General features: G+C 42.1%; 1 protein-coding gene across 1 annotated transcript; it reads right to left on the bottom strand.

The window, feature by feature from the left end:
• Positions 1 to 504: 504 nt before the first annotated feature.
• On the bottom strand, positions 505 to 23,048 carry LOC308113215 (uncharacterized protein). Its single transcript, XM_080469277.1, has 53 exons — positions 22,807 to 23,048; positions 19,693 to 19,709; positions 19,543 to 19,575; positions 18,917 to 18,949; positions 18,711 to 18,764; positions 18,089 to 18,190; positions 17,545 to 17,622; positions 17,027 to 17,071; positions 16,862 to 16,915; positions 16,544 to 16,597; positions 16,114 to 16,167; positions 15,963 to 16,016; positions 15,817 to 15,870; positions 15,668 to 15,712; positions 15,428 to 15,481; positions 15,232 to 15,276; positions 15,094 to 15,147; positions 14,415 to 14,513; positions 14,270 to 14,314; positions 14,081 to 14,179; positions 13,927 to 13,980; positions 13,725 to 13,832; positions 13,573 to 13,626; positions 13,339 to 13,437; positions 13,119 to 13,172; positions 12,633 to 12,731; positions 12,487 to 12,540; positions 12,336 to 12,389; positions 12,187 to 12,240; positions 11,993 to 12,046; positions 11,399 to 11,443; positions 11,134 to 11,232; positions 10,182 to 10,289; positions 10,000 to 10,053; positions 9,500 to 9,553; positions 9,343 to 9,396; positions 8,532 to 8,585; positions 8,332 to 8,439; positions 8,179 to 8,232; positions 5,688 to 5,741; positions 5,434 to 5,595; positions 5,173 to 5,280; positions 4,869 to 4,976; positions 4,656 to 4,709; positions 4,476 to 4,583; positions 3,951 to 4,004; positions 3,751 to 3,858; positions 3,612 to 3,665; positions 2,965 to 3,072; positions 2,573 to 2,861; positions 1,783 to 1,970; positions 1,452 to 1,694; positions 505 to 667 (listed from the first exon to the last, which is right to left on the bottom strand). Exons 1-53 carry the CDS (start codon positions 22,898 to 22,900, stop codon positions 521 to 523), a joined length of 4,266 nt encoding a protein of 1,421 aa, XP_080325403.1. The 5' UTR covers positions 22,901 to 23,048; the 3' UTR covers positions 505 to 520.
• Between the last annotated feature and the right edge of the window lie 4,665 nt (positions 23,049 to 27,713).

The raw sequence follows: 27,713 nt of genomic DNA, 5'->3' as shown, positions 1-27,713 counted from the left end.
GACTGAGACAGAGCTTTTTCTTTTGTTTTGTTTTTTGAACGGATTTTCTGTAGTGGAAACCAAAAAAATAAAGGGTGGGGGGGTGAAAGGGGAGGGGCCTGTCTTACTTACAAAGTGAACTCGTCCAGTCCTACCTCACCTCTGCCCGTTCAGCTTAGACAATAAATAAGTGACATCAAGTCATGTTTCTGTTCTCCATAACTTGTTCGCTTGGTCCCTCTTCCCCCTGGCTCATTCCCGTCAACAGTGGGAAACATGACTGGATCTCAGGAAGCGAATGCTGGTGCGGTGTACAAGATATTGCCGGTGCCCTTCAGCGCTAACATCCAGGGAGTACAACATGGAGAGCACTTCGTTGTGACAGAAAAAAAGTGATCAATTTTTCTTTTTTTTTTCTTTATAATTTCCAGTCTTCTTTATTGTGGAAAGTGTGTGTTATGTTTCATGGTTGAGTTTATTTATTTCCTGTTTCCTTTTTTGGGGTGGGGGGTGGGGGGGGGGGGCGTTGTGATACTCCACTTTACAAGAAGCAGACTGCGCCTACATCCACTCCGAACTCCTGATCCGCTCCTCCGATGTCCATAGGAGCAATGTCCACGATTGGCAGACGGGAGGTTTTCTGTGTTTTGTACTCAAAGACGGTCTTGCCCCACCGGCCTGTGTGTCTCTGTTGGGCGAGAGCAAAACAAATGTGTTCAGCCTGGTGATTCAATAAGATGTGACCCTGAACTGTCCCTTAGAGCTGTGGTAGCTGTCGGCTGCTGGGGGGGCTCCCTTGCTGCCCTGACCGCCTCTCTTCTGCTTTCTGCATTTTTATGTCACTTCAGAGCTCGCTGTCTTTCTCCTCTGCTTTCTCTTCTCTGCATTTTCTTTCTTCCTGTTCCTGCTGGTGCTTGTTGCCGTCGAGCTGAAACTTTTATTCTCCGGTTTGAATGTTGTTCTCACTGCTGTCGCTCAACTGCGACGTAGATGGGGAGAGGTTTTCCTCTCTACCACTGCTCAGTGGAAACGGATCAATTTGCCTTCGCTTTAATATCCAATGTCTGGACGTTTTTTTAAATCCCTTCTTAAAACTCATCTTTTTAAACAAGCATATTCCTCATAAACAATGTAGGTCTGCTGCAAATGCCTGAATGTTGTTTTTTTTTTTTACTGCTACTATCATGTTTTTACCTGGGTTTTTTTAAATAGATTTTAACATGTACAGTGACCTTGAGTGTCCTGAAAGGTGCTGATCTGACAAATGTATTATTATTATTATTAAAATTATTATACTGTATGTGTAGGAACGTTTTACAAATTAGTTTTACCTGTTTTGCTTAATGTCAGTTAGTAAATTCAGTTTCCTGTACAACATCTCAACTTGAATATGTTGAATGCTACAAGACAACTGTGAAGCAAATTGTGTCTTCGTGATGAAGACAGAATAATTGTCTTGAATCGGCACTCACCTTGCAGCCATCCTCCAACACGCCGTAAGTGAAGCGGCTGTTGCCCTCTGCACGGATCTCCACGTCGTTGGAGCCCTGCAGCAGCAAAGCCTTCTTCAGGTTGCCTGTGGCCTGGTCCATGTAGGCGATGCTGTTCTTGCAGTGGTAAGTGAGGTTCTGGGAGGCCTCAGTGGAGAGAAGCCTCAAGAAGGTCAGCTGGATGCTGGCGGCGCTGGCCGCGGGGCCGTCCTGAGCGTAGCTGAACTGTGGAGTCACAAAACATCCGAACGTTATCGGCTTTGCGTTTCTTCAGGTTACCCAGAAAACTGACGGATGATGGTCATGCACTCACGTGGAATCCTCCGTTCATGGTCTCTCCGAACCAGACGTGTTTGCGGTCCTTGCTCTTGCTGGTCCACCAGTTCTTCTTGGGCACCTGAGCGATGCTCGGGTAGACGCAGGTCTCTCCGCTCTCCATGTTGCAGAAGACCTTGATAGCGTCGACCGTGCTGCCGATGTTGGGATCGACCCAGTAGTCGCCTGGAAGGAGGAGAGCAGTGGGTTGATGAGAAGAGACGCCTCATCACTGAAAACACTCAGTTAGCTGACTAGAAAGTGCAGAAGACCAACTTAGACATAGATTTTGGACTAATAAACAAGGAAAAATAACAAATAGTAGTTGAGCTGATTTATCGCCTTGAAATTAGGACATTTGAGTCTCGAACAGATTGGTGATGTTAGTCTATAGTTCTTTTTTTTTAAAGATTTAATGAGATTTTAATATTCCTGCCCTGGTTCTCTATATCAAATTATTTTCATGCCAGGCCATCAATATCTTTCATTGTTTTAATCTTCTCCTTATTATTTATTTATTACTGTCTGTTAGTTCATTTGCTTGATGAATCCTGTTCTTTTGATCATTTTCGTGCTGCGGCGGTGCCTGGACTGTCTGATGCTGCTGTATTATCTCCCTCCTACAATCACCACAGTTCCACATGTTTATCAGTGAATCCACAGCGTGAGATTATGAAGAGAGGAAAGATAACAGTGCATCATTAGCATAATTAAAAGCACTGAAGGCTATTTTCAGGCAATATGGCCTTGAGGGACCTGAAAAAAAATCCAGTGTTTGGTCGACTCACCGCTCTTCCAGTCAGGGTTGGACAGTTTGAGGTCTCTGCACGTGCGAGCCGGGTTCTTCTGGGTGCCGTCGGGGCTGCGCATGTTCTCAATTTGGTTGTTGAGGGATTTGAGTGTGGCGTCGACCTCCACGTCGTGCTGCCTCAAGGAGCTGGAGGCCTCATCGGCCCTCATGTACCTGAGCGGATCGGGGGACTTTTCAGTCTGACCCAGGCCGGCGAACGCAGACATGTCGATGCCGGGGCCGGGAGGACCGGGAGGACCGGGAGGTCCGGCGTTACCTGGGGGACCCTGAGCGAGGAGCAAACATTGAACTCAGTGAAACAGAGCCGTATATATATATATACACATATATATATATCCAAGTCACTGATGTTGTTCTCTGTGGACATACAGCAGGACCGCTTTCTCCAGAGCGTCCACGAGGTCCGGGGGGTCCGATGGGGCCAGGCTGTCCATTAGATCCATCTTTGCCAGCAGGTCCGACTGGTCCAGCTGGTCCCTACAGAAACAGAGAGAAGCAATCAAAGTCACATCAACTACACTTCATTTAAAAACATGCAAAAGACTTAGGGATTTCTTCAGATCCAACATGTGGCCTGGAAAATTACACATTTCTGATAAAAGTAATTCAAATGCATCAGCAGCTTCACTCAGACCCTTCTCCTTATTATGCACAGAGATTATTTGTATGGTGACATTTCCCTTCATTTTTCTTATCGTGCACAGTGCTTAGCTAATCTCGAATAGATATTGAAGCCCATTTCCGATCTCAGCAGGAGTGGCTTTTCAAACCACCGTCTCCCCGTCTGTCTGCCACTTTTCCTCACAGAGAGTAATTACCGGATGCCTCGGCTACCCATCTTATCACCGCGGTGGGTAATTAAAGCGTGTGGCCTCTCCCGTCCCTGTCTTCGTCAGGTGATTGGAGAATTACAAAAAAGACTAACCTGTGCCCTTCATTACCCTCACATTTCTTTCATGTTTAAGGCTGCAGGATGGAAATGTAATAAGAGGTTTTTTTCCGTTCAGTTTTCCTACCTTAGCACCAGACGGTCCTCCAGGTCCGGCTGATCCAGAATCTCCAGCGGGGCCCTGTCAGGACAAGGAGGGTAAACCGATTGAAATACAGATAAAACACAGCAGTGCAGAGATGGACTATTAGACCTGGATTACTCACAGGAGGTCCGGGAAGACCCTGCAGACCAGTGAAACCACGATGACCCTTCTGTCCTCTCTCTCCGGCCTCACCACCCTGTCCCTTGTCTCCACGAGGTCCTTGTGGTCCCTTGAATAAAGGTGTATCGTGTGTTTAAGTTATTTTTCTTTTCCTTACTTCATATAAATTGGAATCTAAATGTGGACTTGACGATCACTCACAGCCATTCCTCTTGCACCAGCAGATCCAGGGGGTCCTGCAGGTCCTTGAGCACCCTGAGGAGAAAATAATGGTGTGACTTTTATGGTGATTAAAATGTGAAGTGGTGCCCAAAGTTCCTGCTAAGATTTGAACAGGAAATGTGTGAAAGAAAGAGACAGGAAGTGGGCGGCCTTCATCGCTGATTCATTTGGCTTCACTAGACCAGCGCCTCTTCCAGTTCAAATGAATTAAACTGATCATTTTGAAATAACTGTGTAGGTGTTTGTCTGACATAGGTGTCAATAACATTATGTGTCAAAAGAGATGAGAGGGAAACTTCCAACTGGTTTATGTGGGCACAGTTTAGCCTGAGGAGGCTGATATGGCAGCGCTCATAAACTCTAATGAGCACGACGATGAGAAAAGCACACATAGAGGAACGACTTAGGAAATCTGGAAAGACATGTCTGAAAAAGCTAAAAATGTTTTACTTTTAACTTTATCTAACGCTTTAAAGGCCTCGTTGAGATCTACGCTGGACTTACGCCCTCTCCTCTGTCTCCCTGCTTGCCGAGAGGTCCAACAGGTCCGGGGGCACCGGGGGCACCGGGAGCTCCGGGGGCGCCACCAGGTCCGGTGTTTCCTCTCTCTCCCTACAAGAGAAGACGAGGTGAGGACGCAGGACAGCAACAGTTTCAAAGATCTGACTGACTGAACCTTCTTACCTTAACTCCAGTAGTTCCGTCACGACCAGGAGGTCCGTCTGATCCAGGTGTTCCCTGAGAGGCAGGAATATCTTTTATATGACACATGTTGATTCAGATCAAAATATTAGTATTATTGTGTGATTCTAGCATCGTCGCTCTTTCTGCAACCATCAGATAAACAGCACATTAGATGTGTTGGTATTTTTGATGTAATTGTTGTTTTCTTCAGACCTCTCTGCCCGTCTCTCCATCAGGTCCTGTAAGTCCAGGGGGCCCAACAGGTCCAGGGGGTCCACGGTCTCCAGCACCACCAGAAGCTCCCTGTTTACCAGGCTCACCCTATACAAAGAGAGAACATTGTTGTTTCAAAAAAAAACAAAAAAAAACAGACTTACAGAAGACAGTGAAGTCCTGTCTGACATGAAGTATTCACATGTGGAAAGATGTTATGGTGCAAAATTGATGTTTTTTTCTCTCAAAATGTCACACAGCATAAGCTTGAGCAAAAAAAAAAAAAAAGAAAAGAAACACTCACAGAAGGACCAGGGAGACCAGCGAAGCCTCTCTCTCCTCGCTGACCAGGCAAACCAACAATACCACGAGGTCCAGCCAGACCCAAAGGACCTGACGGCCCCTCTTTACCCTACAGAATCAAAACACAGAGAGCTGAGTCATCATGTGTTTCACCAGAGCTGCAATACCATCTCCTCGTACTATCAGGCTGGTGGCTGTGACTAAATATCAGCCCAGCCACAGGTTTCTATCAGTTCTTGTGAGGTACAAAATGAAAACCTACAGACTCTCCTTTCGTTCCAGGTTCTCCCTTCTCTCCCTGCGATCCGGACGGTCCACGCAGGCCAGCGTCTCCCTGTCTTCCTGTAGGACCTGCGTCACCGCGAACTCCCTTTGGTCCGTCTTTACCTGCAGGACCACCAGGACCAGCAGATCCTGGGTTACCCTGTGATGGGGAAAGAGAGAGATAACGAAGGGTAAGAATCCATATAAACATAATCTACAAACATATCATATCTTTTTAGAATCAATACGTACATTAGGGCCAGGAGATCCGACTCTGCCGGCGGCACCAGGGAAACCAGTGGCGCCCTGTAAATGAGAAGCAGATTTGAGAAAACACATATTTTACCAAACTATTGATCTGTGAGATGCATCAGTCAGTTTAGTATCTTTAATTTAAAAAGACTCTCAAACATGTCTCAGTGGACGTAATACCTGTTACATTCTTCTGTTCTGCTATTTCAAGTATTCAGAACAAATATTATTCATTCAATCAAATGGGAATCAGCTGCAGCCATTTCTTCATTTATTTATTTGGGAGAACAATTTAAACAAAATAAACAGCTGAACACTTTCCTCATGCTTATTGTGTTTATCTTATTATGTATCTGCTTTAGAGCTTTTTGCAGCACATTATATCCAAGTCATACCTCGCTCTTTACTTTGTGACGCTCATTGTGACTCTTATCTATGAGAAGTGGTCTACTAATAAAATACTTAATTATTGTAGTGAAGAATAAGACCATAGTACATTTTTAATGAACTGCTCTGAACCTTTAGGTCTTTTTACTCAGAATGTTGGCACAGTGAGAAAAATATGTGATAGACGATACAATGAATGGACAAACTAATATTTAGATCCTATTTTATTGCTTCCGTTGAGATCTGTTCTCCTTCTATGAATCTTAAAGAGTTTGAAGTGAAAATGTAAAAAGTTCAATTTTGCAGTAGAATTTCCTCCATATTTATGTGACATCCCATATTTGACACCAGACGGAGCCCTTTAGATGACATCATGTCAGCGATGTTGTCCAATGGAACAGAGCACATTAGTGATTTAAGCTCTTCAAGTCTTTCAAGCTCGTTTTGTCTCACTAGATTTCGGCCAAACAGCACACATCTTTCCCGATTTGCTTTTTGTGCTCTATGTGAATCTTGACAATGAACAGAAACAGAACTGAAGACCTCTGTCCAAACTATTGTTGGTCTTAAGTTACAAAACGAAATACGCACAAATGTGAGGCTGTGTCCACCCGACTAATGTGCCAGTTCAGTCTCCTATCAAAACTTTTTTTAACGGTAGTCCTCCAAACTAAAAACTGTTGGCTGTTGTTGTTTCTCTTTGCAATTTCCGTCTTCTCTTCTCACCTTTGAAACAAATCTGCTAGTGTTTGTTGAAGATTAATTCCTGTATAACGGAGCTGTTGTTTTGTTTTGTTTTGCCTCTGCACAGTTTCTGGGGCATCTTGAATCGTTGGGTTAAAGTGCCACTTCAAACCATATAAATTGCATCGTGTGTGAATGTGACTGACAACTAGTCAAAGCAGCCATCAGGAGCTTTTTAATTTGTCTTGAAAAGTAGAGAACACATAAAAGCCTAATATAAAAGTGTGCTTTCAGATATTTCTAGTTATTTCCACCCTCAGGCTTCTGCTTCAGACTGCTTAAGATTAGGCTAATCTCTATAAATATTTGTTTATTCCCAAGGCAATGGGATTACGGTGCAGTAAATCCTAAAGTGTGTTACTCACCAAGTGTAATAATTATTTTGTTTACTGTTGAGATTAGCAGTGGCACATTTGAGTGGTCAGTGTTTCTTTATGTTTGTATAACATATCTTTAAAACGGGGATGGCACATTTTGTGTGGTATCCTCATGAAGAACTGTCCTCAGGCCACCGTATCATCAGTTTACAACCCGACTTGCCAAGAAATAATCAAGCTTGAGTTTGGTTGAACTTTTTTCAAGTTATGCTTCAAAGCCGACTCATTATTCTTTATTTATTTGCTCAGCGAGCTGTTTGAAAGTCCAGCTTTGAGCTCGAGATCCTTCATCTGTCGCAGCAGGATTTAGAGGAACAAATTCACGCGTTTATCTTCAGCAGACTCGACTAATATACAATAAAAATCAGACAAGCAGCTGCAGCTGATTCAAGTCAGACCTGCTGAAACCCTCGTAAATACTAATCAAATCAACCACATCCATCAAGTTCTCAGGTATTTGCACTGGTTTTCTGTCACTAAGAGAATTAGCCTAAAAATACTGGTTTATAAAGTCCTCAATGGTTTAGGGCCCAGAATACATTTCCAATCTTCTGCCATGTTATGAACCATTCAGACCTCGCAGCTCGTGTGGATCAAACCTGTTTTCTGTCCACAGAGTTGGAACCAAACACACAGAAGCTGCTTTCTGAAACAATCTGACAGAAAGCTGCAGGATGGCTCCAGCTTTCAGTTGTTTTAAAACAAGATTGAAAACCTTTCTGTTTGCGGCTGCTTGTCTCTAAACTAATATTTAACTGTTGCATTATATTCCTGCTTTATTTTTCTGTTTCTATATGTTATTGCTTCTATTGTTTAATGGTTTATTGTTTGTATTGTAGTTTATAATTATGTGCTGCATTTGTTGCTATTGTCTTGTTTCCGAGCTGTGCTTTACAAGAAATGTTGACTTGTCATCTGAAGAGTGTAATAATTCATATTCATCATGGTAATATGTGCTGCATGTGTATGTAAGAGATACTTACAGGAGCTCCCTGAGCACCACGTGCACCTTTAGGTCCAGAGACACCAGTAGGTCCCTGAGAAAGAGTAGAATTATTTAATAACACTCTGAAATCCAGTTGATCAGTTGCAAGATAGAATAATTTTGGTTTCAGGACTTTTATTTTGACACTCACCACAGGGCCAGGAGCTCCAGATGGTCCCTGAGGTCCAGAAGCACCGGCTTCTCCCTTCTGTCCAGACTCCCCGAGCTCTCCCTTAGCACCAGGCTGACCATCAGCACCCTACATGCATCAGAGTAATGAGATTAGCTCTATGTTCATATTTCATGTTATTTTATATATTAAAAAAAATACATGGACACGACTTCACTCACAGGAGGTCCAGCAAATCCAGCAGGCCCAGGAGGACCGAGCTCTCCACGGTCACCCTGCAGAGAGGCAGAACAGTCAAGTTGAGCACGAGAAGTCAATATTTCTGGTCATCAGCTTCGGAAATATTGGAAGCTTTTCTGACATATCTCAATTATATAACAATATTGATGAAAGGAAGCTTAGCAAGTTCAACATGAATCCGGATTTGCAGAGGAAAGTGGAAAAAGAGAAATTGAATGAAAGCAAAAGATAAAATAGATGAACAAATACATGAATACGTAGAAATTGTAATCTAAAGTGTAGTTCGCCCATGTGGTGTCTTTATCATGTAATTCGAACGTAAACCACAATATAAAAATATTCCCTGTGTTGTGCAAATTGTGCTTATTAGTTGAAAATGTGTAACTGAGAAGCAAAATTAAGGCGATAAAGTAAATCTTATATAATGTATTAACATAACAGCTGTCCAGGCTGTATCCTGCTCTGTCCTAGAGTTAGCCGGGATTGGCTCCAGCGCCCTGCCACCACGAACAGAACATAAGCGGCATAGAAGATGGATAGATGGATAAAAATATAGGTAAATGTATGAATAGTAGAAATATATATTTTTAGATGATATGTAAATATATTAGCAGTGGTTCATAAATAACAAATTTGCATTACATCGTGTGATTTTAACGTCATAATAAACTATGCTTATTAGTGACAATGTACTTGTAAACACTTGTAGAGTCTTTAGTCAGAGAGAAGTTTCATTAACACGCTTCAATATTAGAAAGCAGTAGGTTATACGTTGGTTGGTGAGTTACTTACAGGAGCGCCACGAGTACCAGGAGCACCGCTCGGGCCACTTGGTCCAGTCTCACCCTGAACAAAACAGACACGGTCACTCAAAACCATCCCCGCAAAAAATGACAAAATGACAAAATGACCCTAAAACGATTTGAGAGAGTGATGCTGTTACGCTTACCTTGGCACCGTTTGGTCCAGATGGGCCAGGAGGACCGATGGGACCAGTCAAACCCTGAGTAGGAAAGGAGTGAGGAAGAGGATGAGATGAAGAAACTAATGCAACATATGATTAGTTGACTGATTCAATACCTATTAAGTGAATATATATATATATATATATTCATATGATCTCCTTTCATCTACATGCACCTATAAATTAATTATTGTTGTACAATTGTGTAGGACAGGTAAAAGCAGAAGCAGTTCCTGCCAACAAATGGAGTAGAGCACTTGTACGGTGTAAAAATCAATATTTTAACAGAAGAATCAATCTTAAAATATTTTGCTTTGGGAGAATGGGTTGTGCTGTATCTACCTTCAGCTCACCGGAGGAAACAAAACCAGAGGCAACAAAGTGTTTGTGTCATTCAACATTTTACTTTTTGTATGATGACCACTCAAGTGTTCACTTAGCAAACTGAACAAAAGAAGAGTTGAGGGATTTTTGTCTGAACTCACTCTAGAACCGTCCTTTCCAGAAGCACCTTCAGGTCCCTTCTGTCCATTGTCACCCTGCAGAACAAAAAGAAGGGAAATGTTTTAAATATGCATCAACTTAACAGGGTTTTTTTTGTATTTTTTTGTAATGTGTGGACACTATACTGCTGCTGCAAGCAACAAACAAACTCTCTGTTACTCACTCTGTCTCCTTTAGGTCCAGGGATGCCACCGGTTCCTCTCTCTCCAGGCATACCCTGCACACCTGGGGGTCCCTGGGATCCTGCAGCACCAGCAGGTCCAATGGCTCCCTGATAAAAGAGGATGAATCGGGATGAGATTATGACTTCATCAGTTGCAATCAGACTCTTTAATGAGCAACAACAGCTGCCTGTGTTTGTAATTTAACATCATGTTTTGGTTGTATCATACATATTTAATATCTATTGTTTAATAGTGTTGGGATCTATGGGGATGTGTGTGTGCTGCAAAGCAATTTCCCTTTACAGAATCAGTTAGGTGCTGTTCTACTTTATTAGATTCTGTTCTGTTCCCCTTATTTAAAATGATTATGTTGCATTAAATCAATTGCCCAGATTTATCTAAAACATATGTCATCTTAAAGAAAAGTACAAGGTGATTCTCACCAACAGATCAACAAGACAGGAAGTTTTCATTTATGCAAACTTTTTACATTTTTTACATTTTCAACTTAAAACCTCCACTCAGATGTAATTTATTTAAGAGGAAATAAAAAAACAGGGACAAAACTTTTCCTTCTCTGGAGGTGCGAGCATGTGATAGTCTTTATATACAGCCTTTGTTTTAAAGATCTATGCGATGATATGAACAGAAATCCATGTAAGACCAGGTGAAATGTGTTGCATCCAGCTCTCGCACGCCACCTCTGCAAACCACCAAAAAGGTGAAAATATTGCCTCAGGCCATATTGAGTTGTTTTGGAAACACAAACACAATTCTAGTACACACAGTTTTGAGTTCTCGTCAGCACATGAAAAATGATGAACTGTTGAACTCCTGCAGAGAAGCTGCTGCATCTTCTGGTGGAGTGAACATTTATTTGATTGTTGAAGATGCAATGTTGTGGTGATTTGAATCTAAAACTGAAAATCTGTGTAACCACCATCCACTAACCTTGGGTCCATCGCTTCCAGGTGTTCCAGGAAGTCCACGAGGTCCCTGAAGACCCTGAGCTCCGGCACCGCCTCTCTCACCGGGGAAACCACGCTCACCCTGTCAGGGCACCGAGACATGGGGGATCAACAGGAGCAACGAAAAATAGCAACCAGAGCACAGACAGAATGACCCATTTAAACTCCTCGAGAAGGAAGTTATATTTGTTGGTGTTTCAAGATGGCTTTGCGTCAAAGACATTTGGAATCAAGACATGAAAACGTACTCTGGGTCCAACTGCACCGGGAGCTCCACCCTCTCCAGAAACACCCTGAAGAACAGACACAGTTTGTTATGCTTTTCCAAGTAATCATACACATAGATTCACACAATGAAATGTGACAGAAGCAGTGAAGCTGTTTGAGTAAACCAGAGTTCAGGCTATTTATACAGTACATTGCTTTTTTACACCAGTCACTTTATGTAAGACACAAATTTGTATTTTTTCCGAGAAGAAAAAATTCCAAATAACTAAATAAATGTGACACTGATTGATAACAGAACTACAAGGATAAAATACATTTAAATAAAGTGTAATGACGCTACAAAGTCAAGGTTAAGAAATGGTCACATGTTGTGTACAAAACTTAATGTTATCTTGTCTTTTTATTTATTTCTCTGTACCTCGGCTGTTGTTCAGGCACAATTATTTCACATGTCATCAGTGTACTGTATATCATGGAATGTGGCATCACAAAGGTGTGGAAAGTGTCAGCCTACTGCACCTGCTATAAAATATTTAATCAAGGTCTTGAAAGGCTTCATCCTCTAAGAAATAGATACAGATACAGTTAATCGCTTGGAAGAACTCAGCACTCACCTGGTCTCCAGGTTTTCCAGACTCTCCTGGGGCACCAGATGGTCCTGGAAGTCCCTGCCAAGCAACACAAGATGAATTAGATAAACTTCATTTGGACATGTTCTTCAAGTCCTTACTTGAATGTCTGTTGTCCTAAAACATCCTCACCATGCAGAAAGGACAGTATTATGTCCAAGCACATAACAAAAGCTTACCTGGAAGCCAGAAGGTCCAGGCTGTCCTTGCTCTCCTCTCTCTCCAGCAGGTCCCTGTTGACAGATTCAACAACAGCTGATCAGTCAGGAGGAAACGTCAACCATCATAAGACACATCTTACAACATGTGACGATTCTAAAATACTCACAGCAGGGCCAGGAGGTCCAGAAGAACCAGTCTCACCATCTTTTCCAGACAGACCCTGTTCAGAGAGAACAAATTAACACATCTGCAGACAGAACACGAGGAGTTCATCGATGAGGTTTGGAGAAATGTATGAATGGAGAAAATGTTCTTACCCTCAGACCGGGACGACCCACAAGACCCTTCTCTCCTGGCTTTCCTGGTTCACCCTGGTGACAAGAAACCACATTATATGACATTCTGAAAGCCTCCTTAAGGCCTGGAGTGTGTCAAGGTGATGACAAGGCTACATCAGACGTACATTTGCTCCCTTTGGTCCGGGGAATCCCATCACTCCTGGCTGTCCACGAGCTCCCTGAGGACCGGGTGGGCCGGGGCGACCATCATCACCAGCAGCACCCTGTCAAAGCACAAGTGAACATCAGAATGGGATTGTTGATATAAACATAGGAGATAAAACAAAGTTCTTATCATAATTATATATTACACTACACTGCAAACATGAAGAATATAATACAATCATGCAAAAACTCAAATGGTTTGCTTGTATGGGGTTTGTTTGTCAGGCTATGCCATTTGGGGTTGTATCTATGTATATATAGATGGTCATATCTTATAATGTTTTTTATTTGCCCACAATGCAGCTAAGAAACAAATGAATGGGTCAGCTGCAACATTTCGATTTTCCAGTCATGGAAACAATCTGGAAATCACTCTTGGCTCATGATTTGCAAAGTCCAATGTGGACAAAAGGTCAGAATGAATCAGTTTAATACTGTATACTCACAGAGGGTCCAACTTTGCCTTGAGGACCAGGATCTCCAGGACGACCAGTAAGACCCTACCGAAGGTGCAAACATGAAACAAGATGGTCAGCACTACTGAGGACACATCAGTACAGTGCACAAATGGTGTCCTATTATACATCATAAAGCCTTAAAGAAGACTTTGATTGAGCAACACTGTCTGACTGTAAGTCTGCTGATGGGTAATTATGAGAAACTCACTCTGGCTCCAGGAAGGCCAGACTCTCCGGTGCGTCCAGGGTCTCCAGTAGCACCTTTAGGCCCAGCACCACCAGGAACACCACGGTCACCAGGGGCACCCTGAAGACGATAAGGCAAAACACGTATGCTTTAAATATCCACTAAACACCAATCAAAGTAGCACCTTTCACAATCCTCAGTCAGCTCGTGGTGTCAGTGAAGTGAAGTTGGTTTGAGTGTTTACACAAAACTCACCTTGGCACCGGCAAGACCATCCTGACCGGGGAAACCACGGTTACCAGGAGCTCCCTGAAAAGAATCACAGAAAAAGAAGTTGTGGGCTTAGACTGTGTATGAAACAGCTTCCTTGTGCTATTATTAACACCAACAAAATACAGATTTCTTACTCTCTCTCCTGGAGGCCCGAGTGGCCCAGCAGCTCCAGGTTCTCCTCGAGCGCCTCTCTTTCCTTCCTCTCCTGCAGGGCCAGGGGCTCCTTGGGGACCAGCAGGGCCCTTGATAATATAAAATAATGCATTGAATCTACTGCACAGTATAACCCTAAAAGTGTTTATTTTATTAGCATGCACGGTACACTGAGTGACTCACAAGCTCTCCTTTAGGTCCAGCTTCACCTTTGAATCCAGGAAGACCAGGGTCTCCCTAAGACAAGAGAGTCAAAACCATCAATTACCGTCAATGATCTCAACTTTAGCAATTATTGAAGTTTCACAGAGTTTGTGATCATGCACAGTGGACTCACAGACTGTCCTTTGGGCCCCAGAGGTCCTGTTGCGCCCTGTGGTCCAGGTGGGCCACGGGGGCCAGGGAATCCAGGAGCTCCAGCGATACCAGGACCACCCTGATGAAAAACATAACAAATCAAAACCAAAATCCAATATAAAGAAGCTGGAGGAAAGAGATAAACCTTTCATGGAGACAAATGACTTACAGCAGATCCTTTAGCACCAGGGATGCCATCGGTACCAGGGTTACCCTAGACAGACAAGAGGAAACATTACATCTAAATGTAACAGAGTAGAAATGGTACAATAATAATGAATCAAGGTCTGGAAGGTCAGTGAGGACAAACATACTGATGCTCCAGCAGGTCCGGGAGATCCTGGAGTACCAGCCTCTCCGCGGGGTCCCTGTGCTCCTTCAGCTCCACGGGCACCAGTAGGACCAGCTTCACCCTGACAGGACACAATAAAATCATCAAAAAAACCAAAACACATCCACAGATTCAGTATTTTTAACTCAGATCAGAGGTTTCTAAACTGTGTTGCACCTGCTGCCTGTGTGGTTATATGCTGAATTTACACTGTTAATATGTGCCAGTACATTTGTGTGTGTGTGTGTGTGTGTGTGTGTGTGTCTGTGTGTGTGTGTGTGTGTGTGTGTGTGTGTGTGTGTGTGTGTGTGTGTGTGTGTGTGTGTGTGTGTGTGTGTGTGTGTGTGTGTGTGTGTGTGTGTGTGTGTGTGTGTGTGTGTGTGTGTGTGTGTAAATCGCAGGAAAATCCATTTAATTTTCCTCAACAAATCTGACTGAATGTAAAAAGTTTCTCAAAGCACCTTTTTCTTTGTTTGACAAGACTATTACACAGTACAATGTGAACATACTTCTGAAGACTCAGAACTACAAGAACCAAACATAATTATATGTCACTGAAAGCCAGAGTGGATAAAGAAAGATGTACTGAAGATTTGATTTCTTCACTTTGGAATATGAGGTTTGCTTAAATATATGTGATGTGTGACGTTATCTGCACAAACCTTGGCTCCTGGGGATCCTGGGAAACCGGGAGCTCCAGCAGGACCGACTGGCCCCTGAAATGAGGACAAAAATCTTCTGTCACTGCGTTATCAAAGATGAATTAACTCCAGGAAATGGAAGCGCGTTACGATACGTACAGGTGGACCAGCAGGGCCGGGCAATCCGTCGTTTCCACGGGCGCCCTGAAGAGTACAAAGAAAGAACAGTCAATCTCGTGCATCATATTGAAGAGCTCACGAATTTCTACTTTGCAAAATAATCCAGAGTGCTGCAAACCAGAAACACAATTCAGTTCAATCAAAATGGTGAAGGAAACGTGGTTTTATCACTCACTGCAGCTCCAGCGGCTCCAGGACGTCCTCTCTCACCAGGCAGACCGCGTGGGCCCTAGGACAGAAGATGTGATTGATCAAATGATCGCCATCATTCTAATTTGAATATGTAGGCCATTTATTTCACTGAGCTGGCAGTTACTCTGACAGGAAATGCAAAAAAAAAAAAAAAAAAAAGTGACACTGAGCATAGAGGAAGGAGGTATTGATATAGAGAGCAGATAAGGCAGTGGAGACTCACCATGTGGCCGGGGGAACCGTTCTCTCCAGAAGCACCGCCCTCACCCTGTCAGGAAACAGAGACCAGAGAAATTAAGAGACGTCAACATGAAGCATTATTAACGAAGATTAAAGTCGTACTTTTTATATCATTACTAAATCAGGCCTTACCTTTGCTCCTGCTGCACCAGTATCTCCCTTGGCTCCATCCAGACCAGGATGACCCTACAGAGAAACAGTTTCCAGGATAAATTGAAGCTTCACTTCCAGTTTTGTTGAGTTTGAGCCGTGATGACGATACTAATAGAAACACTTACTCTGTGTCCTTTAATTCCAGGGAGTCCAGGAGTTCCAGGGAATCCACGAGCCCCCTGAAATAAAAACATATTCAATATATCTTCATCACTTCCTTTTATTTACTCTGTGAGTGTGAGATGATCAGTCACTCTCTGGTAATCATTTGCTCACCTGAGGCCCGGCAGCTCCACGCTCACCAGCTTTTCCAGGTTTACCACCTTCACCCTGAAAAAATAAAAGGTGATTGTTTGTGTATCTTCACTGCTCTTCCCTATACACATGCAGTCTGTTTAACGTGGCCTCATCATTTCCAGTGTTAAGTCGAGGTACACAGTGCCACCTGCTGGTACATGGAGTTCTTAGTGAAACGAAAAAGGGAAAGTTTTAAACTCGTTATTTTAAGTGTAGAAGAGAAGATAAGGTTGACTGTAGCAACAGGGTAAGACTAAAGTCAACAAATATCTTGTTTAACTTTATGTGTATACACATTTACATCTGATTGTGTGTTGTGGGCTTTAAACTTGGCAACATTTTTATTTCGTACTTGTAGTACTTGTACAAGTAATTGAGTATTGTATGTAGCTGAACACTCAGTACTTACATCACTTCCTGGTTTTCCAGAAGGTCCGGATGGTCCACGAGGTCCCATTGGTCCCTTTAATGAAGTAAATCAAAACAAATCAGTCCCGTTTAATCATCCAGTGTAAAACCAATCTCTACCCTATTAGTATCTGACGGTTAACATTATTCCCTTGAAGCTTGGTGGTAATTTCTGTGATTTCCTCTGATTATGAGATGGTACCATTCATAACAACCTTTTTCAGAAAATATTTACTTTTTACAGATGAGATCACAGATTAGTCTAAAGTCTGTTTTTTGTTGTTGTTGTTGTTATGGATTTATATTGATATATGCTTACAGCTGCTCCAGGCTCGCCAGCCTCTCCGGGGCTACCTTGGAAACCCTGAGGTCCCTACAAGTGCGAACAAACAAGCAAACAATTAATAGGCAATCTCGTCTTGATATATTTCCACATGAGCCACTTGATGATAAAACCATAATGAGTGATAATCAGAATACTTACAGGAGCTCCACTAGGCCCAGGAGGACCACGTGGACCCATAGGACCCTACAACAAGAAACACATACTGTTAAAACGGCCAGATCTATTAACCACACTGACAGAATCATGAATGAAATGATAAGTAGTATCACAGAGGACATTGTTCAATCCAGCTCATTCAGGTTGTCTATCAAGGATGAGGCTAAATTAATTCCATCAATCCACTTCAGGGTTATCATTTTTCATCTCCTCATGATAGCAAATTGTATTTAAGTTGTTAAATGTTTATTTATCATTTGTTAAATTCCAGATTTTATGAGTTGTGGCTCTTAAAGCACATTGTAAGCAACTTTTCGAACAATATGTTTAATTTCCATAGAGTTCAGTGTTCCTCTCAGTTAACATGAAGTTCAGTGAAAGTAGCAACTGTGTTGAAATTGAAGAACTTGTCCACATGGTGGCAGTATTGCAATTACCTGAGTGAGAAGCAGATGAATTGTATTCACACTAAATGTGTATTTAGCACCACAGATACTCACCATTGGTCCCTGCATCACACCCATCTGTGCACCTCCAGCCTTCTCATCAAAACCTCCAGCCATCTGAGCAGCAAAGGACTGCACACACACAACACAGAGTTGGGAGTCACTTCATGGAGGTTACTCACACGAGAATAAAAGCAGCAACAAACAACCCTTTTCCTGGAGATTCTGTGTTGTATAAAGACACCTCCCCCCAAGTCTTTCATTTATACTATTTTGACTGCAAAGTCAAAATAGTCAAAAACACGTTAATGTGTGGAGCTTCTCATTTGTGCGTTTGTTTGTTTGTTTGTTTGTTTTACATTTGTTTCATTCTTCTAATAGTTTACAAAAAGAAGAAAACAGAAATGGACACAGACAGGGGAGAGATGGGAGATAGAACCTGCAACCTTTCAATTGAAAATGAGTAATAAATGTATTTTACAGTTGTATTGTGAGGCATTATGGCAATAATGAGCTCACACCACTTCTGAGTAGAGTACCTAGATTTAGGAAAACAGTGTTTGTGCCATTTCGTTTTTTACAGCGTCCTCTTTCTTACCCCTCCAAGCCCTGGTGGTCCGGATGGTCCAGGTGGGCCAGCCGGTCCGGGGTTTCCTGGGGTGCCAGGCTCACCATCTCTTCCTCGAGGTCCAGGATTTCCCTTGGGTAAGAAGAGAAAGGGATTCTTTTTATGAGACACCCAAAGCAATGAAGTAGATTTAAAGCAGTAGCAGCTCACGATGGGTAAACTGAACACAAACTTATGTTCTTCCACAACCACGCTTTATACAATCTGATTCTGGTTACAAACCACATAGTTGAAAGAAACAGGGTTTTTTTTTTTTGTAATTATCATTAGCACTGATGTTTGTTCTATCAAACCTATTTTCAACAAGAAATTACAGAAGAAGCCTCATGACTGTTGCATGATTATATTTTTATGGTCCCATGCATGAGTTGCTTTAATTTTGTGTTGAGGCAGCAGTCTCAGACTATACAGAACAGTCTGCAGTTCAATTATCATAATGATCCCCGCTGCTTTGGTTTCAGCCCATACCTGACTGCCCATTTGTAAATTTACATTACAGTATCATTATGTGGCACTTTCTCCTAAATGATGTTAGTATAATAACAGTGTTTGTAAAGATGCAATTATTTGGGCAGATTGAGTTGTCGCTTACCTTATCGCCCTTATCGCCAGCTTCTCCACGTGTTCCCTGCTCACCTGGGGGGCCCTGAAAAAATCGTTTACCTCATCATACATCTTACATCATGGACCATGGGGTGATGTTGCTGTGTGGAAACCACCTTACGGTTCACTAAAGAATAAATACGCCAATATTCTCTCAATATCTGTAATAATCTGAACATAAAGTCTCGTGTTTACCATCGGGCCTGGTGGTCCTTTTGGTCCTACAACCTGCATGAAGATAAAAGAAAATTGTCACGTTCATGTGCCCGTTGTCATTAATGGCTCTATTTCATGATCAGTTTCTGAACACAAAAAAAAAATAAAAAATTCAGATAACATTCCAACTTTGTAGGAGTCAAACATCAAGCTTAAAAACTAAATCTGATGAGGATTTCGTTTGACAGAACAAGTTTTTGTAAAAACATCACCTCCTCTTAACCTCTGATTTGGCTGACTCTCTTTTCACCTGCCATGTGCACTTGCTGTAAAACTTGCTGAGAAGATCTAAGAGGATTTGATTGGGTTCATTATGTCCCAGGAATGTGGCGTTTCTCCTCATTTAAGGGGAAGTCCAGGACTTTGCAGTTGGTCACTTATCGGGGGGAAACCAGAGAAGCAATGGCTTAAACAATCAACTAGGATGTTGAAAGTGAATATAAATGGGTTTACGAATCTAATGAATTCCACATATAAGTGAAACAATGTGAATAGACTTGTTTGGCTTCGTCATACGTCTCTTAAAAACACTAGTTTTATCTACAACAATGAAGTGTCAATTATTTCAGCTTTACTTCCATAAACTGATGATTGTCCATACTTACATCAGCAATATCTCCTGGTTCTCCTTTCTGGCCCTAAACGATCAAAGGAGAATAATATATGAGTTGTTCATTGGGGGAGAAAAGAATGTATTGCACCAAAAATGCATGAAAGATTCTTGCTGTGTGCATGCTGTTTCCCCATCACCTCACCTTAGCACCAAAAGGCTCTGAAGTTGCAGATGAAGGGAATTGATGGAAAAAAGAAAATCATTGTTAAATGATGAAGATGAAATATCACAATCCTGAAGGAAAAACATTTTAAACACTTTACTGATTTGTGACTCTGAAAAGAAGAGGCCTGCAAAGAAATCCAAAGATCATAAAGTGACCAAACACCAAACCCCAAAAGACAATAAAAAACAAAAAACCATCTAGGATATATTATTGATGCAAGCAGTGAAGCAGAAGCAAGCATGGACTGAAAGGTGAAGGTTCAAATTCAGTCTTCAAAGCAAAATGTGAAAGCAAGTAAATAGTCGGTGTTGTGCAGTAGAAATCCCAAAGATCAGCTTAATTTTTTTTTTTTAATAGGGAAACCACAAACTAAGATCGGTAAGTGTTTTTTACAGCATATCTGTGAAACCAAACTATAATTTAGAGTTTCTATCAGCCAATCGAAATGCATTACAGATATTAAAGACCATATTAGAGCCCTATATGTACAACAAAACATGCTCTGGTTTACCCCCTATTTAATAACCTAGTGTTTAATTGATTAGGCGAATATGGTGAAATGTGTGGGGTTTTTCTGTCATGTTCCTGGGAACACTATAAAAGCAGTTTACAAGATCCAAAATAGGTGGTATTGACACACAATTGTTACAAGGCCACAGGAAAAAAAAAAGATGAATCTTGTAGACTGTCTCCACATGGGTTAAATGAATCAGTATGTTGTGGCTCCCTTTGAAAAGTTTTCAAGTGTAGTTGGTTTAAGTGAAGACCAGATAAAACATGTCAGGAAAAGATCCCACAGGTGTGAGAGTGTCACAGTCCTGATGATGTTGTGATCTTTTCTCCTTAAACACACACATGGAAAGCCAACTTGGAATAGGGAACTTCAGTTGAAAATGAAACAATAATGCTCAATAAATTGATCCCAGTAACTTCAATCGGTCTCTCGTCGTGAGATTATGATATTCAACTCCAGCAAAGGTTCCCCATTCACAAGTGTTAGTCAGGAAAGAGATCAATGCAAGCTAAAAGAGTAATTTATTTATGTATATGAGAATAAATAAATTACAACCAATGGGGGCACTGGCATCAGCAGGGCAGATGGGACAGCACTCTCCAGATGGGATGATAGGGTTGGCACACTCTTTGATCTCCTCGCAGATTATCTCATCACACAGAACTGCTCTGCTGTCGCACACACAGATGCGACACGGCTCTGGCTTCCACACATCCTTATCATTATACAGCTGGCCGTCCTGGATGCAGCCGCCTGCCTCCTCTGTGGTGATCAGCAGGGGGCGCATGACAGGTGGACAAGGGAGGGGAGGGACAGAACCAATTAGTGGGCAGAAAGGTGGTTTCAGAACAGTTAGAGCACATGTTGTTTTTCACACAATGTTATCAGGTGGTGAAAAATGTGTTTAAAAAAAACATGTTGGTTGAACAGAAGAAAGTTGGCATGAGAGGACACAAAGGGTCAAAGGGCAAGTTGATGAGGTGGGAGGAGTATCAGCAAAAAGGGGAGTGGTTAGTGAGTGTACGGGAAGGGCAGGGATGAAAGAAGCAGAGAGGTTTTAGCAACAGTACTTAAAGTTATACAGCTGTGTGAAAAGAAACTGTTCTTATCTGTAAAAACTGAATAACGCATGAATAAAATTTACAGGTAATGATTTCAACAAACACGGAGAGTGTTTGTTCCTTTAATGCTGATAAACAGGTTTCAGTTTTGATCCGAAACAGTAACTCTGGAGAACAACTACAATTAACAAAGCTTATAAATAGGTCTTAAATGTGGCAAAAGATGTATCATAAGAACAGTTTTATGGCAGCATAAAGTGTAAAGTCAACACGGGCCATAGTTAACAGTTGTGTTTGAAGCCTTGGGTGAGGTATTTCACGTCGTTGGCTGAGTATATTTAACCTGCAGGCCTGCAGCTCGTATGAATGAACCTCTCTTATAGGGATACTGTGCCCAATTGACAAGCCGCTGCCTTAAGTAAACAAAGGGTCCCTCTAAATTTCTCCATCTGGGTCCCATGGCTGTGCCAAGCGCCAGTGCAAACACATTGGGGAATTAAGAAGGGGCGACTTGTTTAATGTAAGAATCTTCGGGCTGAACATACACACTGCTCTTGTCTTTAAGCATATTTATTAGAGCTATAATTGTTGCAGGCCTGTTGAATTCATGACCAGGAAATAGTTTGGAAACTTGAAAATCAAAGCCTCGACTGAATCACTGTATATTTGATTCTAAAAAAAGAAGAGACATGTGAAAGGAATAAAACTCAAACATTTAACTTAAGTTCATTGTGCTATAAATACAACAACACTTCATCATCTGTTGACTCCCTGCTGACCGTGCTTGTCCTCTTGCCTTCCCTTTGAGCCTGCTAGTCTGGGGTCAAACTCTGTCTGACCCCGTCACTTCACATCATGAAAACCCAGATTCTCCTGTATTCTAACACTGCCGGAGACATTTATTTTACCAGTGTTAAAAAAAAGCTTGCAAGTTTAACTTTGAATTAGTTTAAAGTGACCAAGTGTTTCACATAGATACGGGCAAAAAGACATAGCTAAACTATTCCTGTTCAAGAAACTGCTCCTATGTTGTGGCATGTAAGCGAAAAGAGTGTAGGCTGTCAGAGCCAGATGAGGACAGACAGACACTTGTTCACCTGGTCCTCCATCCCACACAGATGCACCTTGACAGCCTCACACATCCTAATGAAAGAAATGCATAGGTTTCTCTGGCAAAACCTGCAACAGCCTGTCAGACACCATGAACTCACAGCATCAGCATTATAAACAAGTACTTTGTGAGTATATCAAGGAACTAACAAAAAAGAACTGCCTTCACAGTTAACTTGACCTTACACTGATGGCATAAGACTAATCTTCTGAAAGCAGGAGTAGGAGGCAAAAAAAAAAGAACAGCATTGGTTAGTACCCACACAGGTGAATTTAGGACAGCAGGCCTGAGGGAGACTATTCCACTCTGGTTTCTTTGCTGTGAAATGTTACCAAAGTTACCATTCAAACAATTTTCCAAGGATAACAGAAAGGGAAAAAAAACAAGTAAACTTTGAAACTTACGCTCATCCTCTTCTTGACATCTGACCACGGATAGTAAAACAACTTGAGATGCTACAAGTAGCAGAACAGTCCTTGAATCCACAAAGCTGAACATGTCTAAATATTAGACATGCAGGAGCTCAGGTGAGAATTGAAGGGATGAAGGAGACCAGGCTTTCAGTCAGTGGTGTGTTGAGTGTGTGTTCCCAGAGACTTATGGCACCATGCAGTCAAACCCTCCAAAATCTAAGTGGAATCCAACGCGGGGCCCCAGCTGGCACTCTGCACCCACCGCGTCAGGGTGAGCACCACGGTTTTATGTCCACTGTGCCTTCTATGGATCTTCGTATATTCCAAAGTACCAGTCCTTCCCCCAGACCCCCTGTCAGGCTGAAACCTGAACCTCATCTCCCTCCCCTCAATCCACCAGCATCTACTCTCTCAGGGACATTTTTCTTTTTTTTTTTAAATATCCCAAGACCTCCTTCCTCCCTTGACCTGCTTGGCCTGCCCTGGTCAAGAGATGCACCTTCACTTTCACATTAAAGAGGTCACAGGTCATGCTCTGACCCAACTACATGCCATTGTGTCAGAGAACAAGGAAGGCTTAAAATCAGTGGCATTTTCTTTGCCTTTTTTTTTTTAGACAAACCAAAGGATAAAATGGACAGATTAGATTACTACAAGAAAGTACAGTTGTTTAAAACTGTTGTTTTGGAGGCAACAATTTTTTTTTTTAATCCTTTGACACGTGGAAACAAATCAGACAATAATCTACAATACTATTAGAATAGTTCAACTGTCTTGGAAGCCATATTGGTCAGTCTAATGTTTTTGAATACACGTCTTTCTAATCCAGAGTCTCTAGAGCTGGATTAAAGATACAAGCAATAATATGAACTAAATAAACTAAAACTAAATGCTACTTGTTGAATAAATCACTAAAAGAAGACTTCCATTAAACTAATCATCGTGCTATCTGTTGACTACTAAGTGTGGATGGAAAATATTCCTGATCCCAAATACTTATTGACCCATCCAAGAAGAGATAAATAAATTTTGATGTTAGGAGCTGAATGAAGTGCTTCTTACAGTCAAGCGCTCACATTATGGGAACTCAACAGTGGGTCAGCAAGGTTGTTTGTTTCGGTCTGTTCTTTGGGATTATGGATTAATCTGCAGACTTTAGACAACCTTCAAGTGTTGAGCCGACAAATCAGCAGTTGTGTCACGTTCCCATTATCGTCAAAACTTTCCGAGAAGCCCGTCTGTGCAGACAAAGACAATTAATGAGGGCTTAGGGGATCAACTTAAAAGAACAATTCAACAAAGGCCAGAATAATGTACAGTTCAGTGATCAGATGTAAAATTTTACTCCAGTGTTTCTGTAACTTTGACCCATCTGCAGTTCAATTACCCGATTACATTCATTACATTCTTAACATACATGGCACATATATGCAGGACTTTTGCATTGTGGAGCTGAGCCAGAGGGGGGAATGAAACATTTATGTCATCTTTATCATGTAACTCTTTGGAGGATAAAACCAGGTGAGAGAGCTTGAAAAGGGGTCTTTGTCACGAGAAGAGGCGCTGTAATTACAGGGTCGTTACCCTCTGGCAAGCCCCTTTTATTCCACATACAGGAAAGAAAACATTTTACCTCTATCAGGTCTATAAATAGTTTTTAACACTGGAATTACATTTCAGGCAGGACATAGAACGATAACTCATCAGCTCAGATCACGACAGAAATGCAAATCTTCCTGACTTGATATAACTAAAGAGGTCGATTGTCACAATTCAAAACAAGTTGAATGGTGGAAATATTTGAGGAATTTTAAAAGCAAGTTTCACAGCTGAATCAATAATGTCCTTAAACCCCACTGTGAGTACACAGTCCATTTCAGTCCAATTTGCTGGGTCAGATCAAGTCATTGTTGCTGTGTCATCTAAAAAGAGATGAGGGGACATTTAACTTGCACAACGACCGACAATTTAACCCTCATCCTGGTACGGCTGGTAACACTGCCTCATCAGGAGTGAAACGCAGAGACAATGAAGGGCCCAGAAGTGATGAATTAATGCAGAGAGGTGAAAGATGGCCTGATTACACAATATCAGGAGCACTTACAGGATCTGATAAGTGCTATGAGGACTAAAACTACCAAACAGTAACAGAGCTGAGAGCTGAGGGGCAATCACTTCACTTTTATCAGTGCAGGTTTGCTATAGCGCTCATTAAAGAGGCACGAAAGTGCTGCGAGTGAACGCTTTTGCAAGTCCAGCTACAGATCTGTGTTCATGTACAGCAGGAATTACTGAGAGTCCCATCCGGCTCCACACATCCTTTTTCTCTGGTGCTCCGACTGTAAGCGGCCTTCGGCCGCCTCCCAGCACACACAATAGACCTCTGTGTGCACGGCCCGCGGAATGCTGCGAGATGGCAAGGCAGTGGGATAGCTGCATGGTGAAGATGGGGGTTGGTGGGTGAGGAAGGGTATGGAAGCTCAGAGGATGAAAAAAAAGAAAAAGGGAGGGTGCAAGGAGGGGTGGTGGTTTGAGGGTGGAGGGAAGAGATGTGACGGAAGGAGGGTGGTGATGGGGGAGCTGATCTTTCATGACTGTACGGCTGCACAGAGGCTCCAGGGGTCTAGAGGGTGTCTAGGTTTCGGCACAGTGACCGCTGCAGTGGGTAAAGGGGAGGGGGGCACTATGTACACACAAACTGGTGAGGGAAGGTTTGTCAGCACCACTGGGAGGACTAGAGAGTACGAACGGGCCTCGTGAGATCAACAAAAAATAACTCGGAATGTAGCCTGGCCTTTATGAAAGTTACTACAGATAGATTTCTTTGGCTTCAGTCAATGAAACAGATAGACACTCTTGCCTTGACGATGTTTAAAGTGCAAATATTGATTTTATAAGATCATCAATGAGGAGGCAAACAAGAGGGAGTTCACGTTTAGCAATTAAGCTTTAATTTCTTTTTAAAAATGACAAGTTTTAAATTTAAAATGGGATTTCACTTATAACGACACAATCTTTATCAAGTTCAGGGTCACCTGGCACTGGAGCTGAGCCAGCAGGCTACACCTACCAGCTATACAGTTCACTAGTCCACCAACAAAATCAGCTACTGAATGAAAATAAACGTCGACAATACAGAAAATAAACAACTTTACTATTGTCGTCAGACTGTTCGGCCAAGTTTTCTCTGAGGGCAGAGCCAGAGGAAGCACAATCCTTCATCTGAGTTAACTCAACTTTCATCAGCTCAGATTGTTCTTTTGTTTTATTTTGTAGCTCTGCCACGGTAAGCTGCCACGTTGTGATGTGTTGCAGCAATTTCACAGTTTCTTTGTGAACTTAAAAGACTCTTCAGCCTTACTCCGTGTGTCCATGCTTGCCCTGCCCCCCTGCTTAGTGGGGATAACCCATGATAATCAGCTTTAACTCTGAGAATATTGCACACTGATAATTCTTATTATCCGTTGTTGCTACAGTGAAAGTGATCAAAGGCTAACTTTTTACAAACTTGAATCTTACAAGAGGCTGAAGGTCCATTCATCCAACTTCTCGGCCGCTTTATTCAACTAAAGACCGCTGGGGGCTGGAACTGATCCCAGCTGACTGTGAGGAAAGGCAGTGTACACCTAACACAGGTCACCAGTCCATCAAAGGGCAAACACAGAGACAGATAAGCACACGCAGTCACAGTCACTCCCATGAGTGCACGTTTTTGCAGTGTGGCATTAAACTGGAGTACCTGGTACATGCAAACTCTACACAGAAAGGCCCTAAAGCCCAGACACCACCCGGCTCTTGCTGTGAGTGCTAAGCACTACCCCAACATATGGCTGAAAGTTGTAAAAAGATATATATATTTATAGTCACACTGAAGCCCATAATACATCGCACAGCAGAAAACACAGACCGTTAAACTAACAAGTGAGTAAAATTGGAATGTAATCGCTGGGGCTAAATCAGGCTGTTATCGCCTCAAATGAACTCTGTGGCTCCCCAATCTCGCTATTGGAGAGAGTAACATCAGGCATAACCAACTATTAGACCCAACAGAAATGGTTTCGACACACATACAGGCATAGGAGGACAGCTGGATGGATAGATCCCCTCAGAAGTGATGTGAAAATTACTATCTGTGAGCGGTTGAGTGGGTGGGCACAACTCAGTTTAGAGAAGAGATGGAATTCTTTTCACACTGGGTGGCATGGGGATAATGGACCTTATCTTTTAATTTGAGAGATGCATTAAATGATGCATTAAATCTTTACAAGCATTCAATAGTTTCTAATAAGGAGCTTTGCCTTGCCATGCACTGTTTTTCATATGTTTTCCTTTTACTTGATACCAGATTCTTACTATGCAGGCAGCTTAGCCAGCTTTAGGTGTATTCACTATTAGACATTAATTAAATGAAGGTGTGTTATGCCCTTTGTCTCAGAAGTAATATTCAAACATGCTTGTCTTTTGAAACCTAGTGGGGCTCTGGGTGATTTAGGAAGAAAATCACTCAATCTATCCTGTGAAAATGCCAGTGTAATTGGTGTTATGCAGCTAGGAGAATGATAATGGGACAAATAATGTTTCCCCGTGCTTTAAATTACACAAGAACTATTAGATACCTCCCACCCAGTTCATCAACCCACATTTTGTTGTACAAACAAGCATCTTAAATGCAGTCGATAACTTTGGCAGTCTCTAGTCTTTGGACAATCTCCTTTGAACTTGCTCGTACAGTATATTGTTTGTCTCAAAGTCAAATACTCTCCGACTGAAATGCTTAAATCACATTTCAGCAGCTACCACCCTTTTTCCCTTCCTAAAGACCCTAAAACTGCCTGTCCAAAGTGGCCTCTAAGCCCGTACTTTATCCAGACCTCCAGATTACTGAGTGTGAATCAAAG

This window comes from Lipophrys pholis (genome assembly GCF_963383615.2).
Source record: "Lipophrys pholis genome assembly, chromosome: 8".
Classification (NCBI taxonomy): domain Eukaryota; kingdom Metazoa; phylum Chordata; class Actinopteri; order Blenniiformes; family Blenniidae; genus Lipophrys; species Lipophrys pholis.
Note: the sequence above shows the minus strand (reverse complement) of the source record. Positions and strands in the feature narration are given on the sequence as shown.